The sequence below is a fragment of the Parus major genome, chromosome 18 (genome assembly GCF_001522545.3).
Source record: "Parus major isolate Abel chromosome 18, Parus_major1.1, whole genome shotgun sequence".
Lineage (NCBI taxonomy): Eukaryota > Metazoa > Chordata > Aves > Passeriformes > Paridae > Parus > Parus major.
Window position 1 is genome coordinate 9,403,036 of NC_031786.1, and position 4,622 is coordinate 9,407,657.

The 4,622-nt window shown below is 44.3% G+C and overlaps 1 protein-coding gene across 1 annotated transcript in view; it reads right to left on the reverse strand.

Annotated features, from left to right (window-relative positions):
- LOC107212294 (myosin-1B-like) overlaps positions 1 to 4,622 on the reverse strand; it is a 15,005-nt gene that overhangs the window by 1,348 nt on the left and 9,035 nt on the right. The window contains exons 16-25 of the mRNA XM_019008487.2: positions 4,423 to 4,622; positions 3,581 to 3,707; positions 3,289 to 3,407; positions 2,801 to 2,997; positions 2,228 to 2,411; positions 1,976 to 2,141; positions 1,678 to 1,802; positions 1,180 to 1,488; positions 875 to 1,078; positions 7 to 132 (exon numbers count right to left, since the gene is read on the reverse strand). Of these exons, the coding sequence (XP_018864032.1) occupies positions 7 to 132; positions 875 to 1,078; positions 1,180 to 1,488; positions 1,678 to 1,802; positions 1,976 to 2,141; positions 2,228 to 2,411; positions 2,801 to 2,997; positions 3,289 to 3,407; positions 3,581 to 3,707; positions 4,423 to 4,622 (1,757 nt within the window). The remainder of the gene's footprint in view (positions 1 to 6; positions 133 to 874; positions 1,079 to 1,179; positions 1,489 to 1,677; positions 1,803 to 1,975; positions 2,142 to 2,227; positions 2,412 to 2,800; positions 2,998 to 3,288; positions 3,408 to 3,580; positions 3,708 to 4,422) is intronic.

Sequence of the window (4,622 nt, forward strand, 5' to 3'; positions counted from 1 at the left end):
ACTCACATCTGTGATGGCCTTCTTGGCCTTCTCCTCAGCATTGCGGGCTTCCTGGATGGTGTCCTCCATTTCACCCTGGATCTGGGCAATGTCCGTTTCCAGCTTCTTCTTGGTGTTGATCAGGCTGGTGTTCTGTTGAAGAGCATGAACATGATTTTGTTTTTGTTAGCTTGCAGTATCATATCAAGTACAGCATAAGTGGTTTTTTTAATATAGATTGTGCCACATGTCTTCCACCAAGGCAGGCACAGGAAAGTAACAAAAATAGAGTAAGAGAAAAGTCAATGAAATGCCTCCTCTTCAGCATTGGGGAAGAGTAATCCACTCTCAACAACTGAAAAGAGGAAAAATTTTGAATGTAGATGGAATGAATTCCTTCCCAAAACATTCCATTACTTGAAATTGGACACTTTCTGTAGATTTCAGTACTTGATTGCTCAGTGGCTCTTATGACACACAGCTCATGTCAAATTCTGCTTAATAAATGCTAAAACAAGCCAGAGGAATTCATCCCCAGTTCCTTGCTAGTAAAAAAGTACATGAGGATTCCTCAGTGCTACATTTCAGTCAGCAATGAGTGAATGTGGCTGTGGTCTCAGGGTTCCATTCCCTGACTGCACAGAGAACTTGGCATGTCACTGTGAATAAAGTGTCTGAGAATGCAAATGAAGTGGAAGCATGTGTGTCATTGTCAGCCTGGGAGAACCACCAGTGCACACACTGATTTCAGCAAAGATCTCTTTAAGTAATGTGATGAATACTCCAGACAGGTAGACTGTCTTCCTCTAAGTTGAGTTTCTAGTGGTGACTGGAATAAAGTATTAAAGTGTTTTCCCAGTTACCAGGAGTATTATTCCTCACCAAATGACCTCACCTGGCTATGGAGGAGTTGCACACGCTCGCTGGCATCCATTAGTTCCTGCTCAGCCACTTTCCTCGACCTCTCCGTCTGCTCCAGGGCTGCCCGGAGCTCCTCAACTTCAGCCTGCAGCAGGTTTGCTCTGCGCTCCACCATGGCCACCTGCTCCTTCAGGTCCTCCTGTGACCTGAGAGCATCATCCAGATGGATCTGGGTGTCCTGTAGAGCCATAGAAAGAAATTATAAGCAGATTTAGATCTCCTGTGGACTGAAAGTATTAACCAAGATATTTCTCTGTAGGCAATATCTGTTCAAGAGACCTTGAGCACTCCCTGTGTATTTCTGAGGTTCTTCTGTGCCTCTGCAGCCTGGCGGTTTGCATGGCTCAGCTGGATTTCTATTTCATTTAGGTCTCCCTCCATCTTCTTCTTCAGCCTCAGGGCCTCATTCCTGCTCCTGATCTCAGCATCCAGAGTGCTCTGCATGGAGTCCACAACTCGCTGGTGATTTCTCTTCATCTGTTCGATCTCCTCATCTTTCTCTGCTACCTTCCTGTCAATCTCAGCCTTCACTTGGTTGAGTTCAAGCTGCAGGCGCAGGATCTTCCCCTCTTCATGTTCCAGGGAGGCCTGCACAAGAAAAAATAAGAACACCTTTCATGTGACAGATGTTGAACCTGAAGCATTGAGTGAAAAAGAATGCTATGTTTAGATAATATCTCCACTTTTTTAAGACCTCTTCTCCTCTTTTGTCTGGGAATGGGATAAACAAGAGAGCGATCCAAGAGGCATAAGAGAGATAGAAATAATGCTGTGTACCTCAGCTTCCTCCAGGGAGGCTTGCAGTTCAGATTTCTCCTGCTCAATCTGCTTCTTCACTTTCTCCAGCTCATGAATCGCTTTCCCTCCCTCTGCAATCTGCTCCGTGAGGTCGGAAATCTCCTCTGTGGGAACAAAGATCAATGGCAAGGTCAGGCACAGAGCAGAATGGGAAGGATCCTGTCCCACCAAGGTGACAGGCACCTCTGCAGATCTGCAGGCACAGAGCCATGAACAATGGTGGTCATGGCTGATGGTGAGAAAGGGCAGTGAGGGGAGCAGAGGGCCAGGGACTTACGCTGCAAGTTCTTGTTCTCCCGCTTCATTGTTTCCAGGTGGTCCAAGGACTCCTCATAGGCATTCTTCATCTTGAACAGCTCCGTGCTCAGAGAGCGCGACTCCTTCTGCGAGGCCTCCAGCTCAGCCTGTGTTTCCTCATACTTCTGCTTCCATTCTGCCAGGATCTGAAGAGAAACGGGGTGTGAGTGGGGCTGTGGCCATCCCAGGGGCATGCTCTGGCCAGGAGTGCTGGTGCTGGAGGCCAAAAGACCTTGTCAAAGTTCTTCTGCTTCTTATCCAGAGCAGCACAGGCAGCATTGGATCTCTCCACATCAATCATCAGGTCCTCCACTTCATTCTGCAGCCTCTGCTTTGTCTTTTCCAGGGAGGCACATTTGGCATTGACAGCCTCAACATGTTCCTCTGCATCCTGCAGACGCTGGGCCAGCTTCTTCCTGGGAGGTGAGAAGCACAGTGCCATGTTAGAGTTTGGAAGGACATTACTTCTTTTACTGTCATGAGTTTTTCACTTTGGAGGTTTTGATCCAAATGCTTTCCACAATAATTTTTATTGTCCATGAGTGCATGCAGCTAACAAGATCTATCACTTCTGTGTCTTATCACTTGCGGAGGATCAGGACTGTCTTAGCCCTTCTAGACCTGAAGTCTATGTTTCCCCTTCCAATCTCTTTTTCTCTCCCTCCATCTCTCCCCATTTTTCACAAAGACAGTATAACCTGGATGCCTCATCTCACTCTTGTCTTAACCCACTCTCAGAGATTCCAATTTCCCTTGACCAGTTTCCATCTTTTCCCATCATTTGCCATCCGACTTCCCCACGTACTTGGCCTCCTCGAGCTCCTCCGTGCGCTGAATGGCGTCTGTCTCGTATTTGGTTCTCCACTGAGCCACCTCGCTGTTGGCCTTGGACAGGGCTCTCTGCAGCTCCCCCTTGGCCTCCTGCTCCTCCTCATATTGTTCCCGGAGCAAGTCACAGTCGTGGCGAGCGGACTGCAGGGCGTGGGCCAGGGCATTCTTGGCCTAGGGGAAAAAAAAAAAAACAGTGTAAAAATGAACGGAAATATCCTGGGAAATCTCCTTGCCTGATGGGCAAGCTACTGAATGGCAGTGGAAGGTCTGGGGATTTGCAAAATAATTAACACATAGACTGTGGGGAAGGAGGAACAAAACTGGTATGGTAAGGTTTACACTGTATTACCTAAGTGGTTTTTTCCCTCCCTTTTGTTGATTCTGTTATTTCATATGTGTCTAAAGCTTCTCCCAGACAGAAGGAATCCAATGGACAACAAAGAATTTGGAGAGCCTTCTTACCTTTATCTCTTCCTCTAGATGCCTTTTGAGTTCCTCAATCTGTTGGGTGAAAGCCTGTTTGCCTCTTGACAGCTGAGAAATCAGAGCATCTTTCTCATCTACCTGGCGTGAATATTCACCTGGGAGTGTTCAGATGCGTAAAAAAACGTATGTAAAAGTGTTCATCTTGATAATAAATACCCACATGAAAATATTATGAGTTAAACAAAAGACTCCTGGTGCTTTTTATGTTGTTTTTTTTTAAAGGACTCAGGTAATATACAATATTCTCTTAAAAACACAAATGCCTTACCGGCTTCCGTTTGTAGCCGAGCTCTTTGAGCACTAATGTCGTTAATTATGCGCTGCTGTTCCTCCTCCTTTGTCTTAATTTCACTGAGTTGATCTTCAAGGGAACGACACATCTTCTCTAGATTTGCCTGTTTGCATGAGGAATGGCAGGAAAGATGTTTATTGGTTCAGCTCATAAACTGTGAGAATCTGAAGTCTTATGAAGGAAGAAAGAATGAATGAAAAGCCAGAATTTCTCAGTTAACTGATACATATTTATATGAAGTTTGTGTCCCCAATTCCAACAGCTGTATATTCCCTGCCCATTGCAGGGCAGATGAAATGAGTTGACCTCTAAACTGCCTTCAAACCCAAACCATTCTATGATTCTATAATTTCTTAATTTTCACTAATCTATTTTCAATAGATAAAAAGAATGATGTCACACTGTAAAATGAAGAATTAATTTTAAATTCTGTTTGTCTCTCAGAGATTATATCATTGAAGTATTAAAGGAAAGAAAAGTAAAATAGGAATAAAAAGGAAATGGCAATTTCAATTATAGGAATAATTCTTATTTTAGAAGAAACTATAAAGCAATATGGTCAGTGCCTCTCATTTGTAATATTCTGAACCAAGCAATGAGCCCCCGGAGTTCCTTAGGTTAGGTGTTACAGGTGAAGTTATTAGCTCTCAACCAAAGGATATAAAAATTATTTAAATAATACTAAAATTTTTAAACACATTTGTATTTGAAGTTGTGAAGTGCAATAATTTATTTTAAAATATGACTAACTAAAATTTCTGTGTTAAAATATAAATATTTGATTATGTTTCAATTAATGAGAAGAAATATTTGTGTACCTTGGCTTTGGAGACAGACTCCATGTTGCTGGCCAAGTCATCAATCTCCATCTTCAGCTCACTCTTCTCCTTCTCCAGCTTCTGCTTCACACGTTGCAGGTTGTCGATCTGCTCCCCCAGCTCAGCGGTGCTGTCCGCGTGCTTCTTGCGCAGGGCGGCAGCCGTGGCTTCGTGCTGCAGCGTGGCCTCTTCCAGGTCCC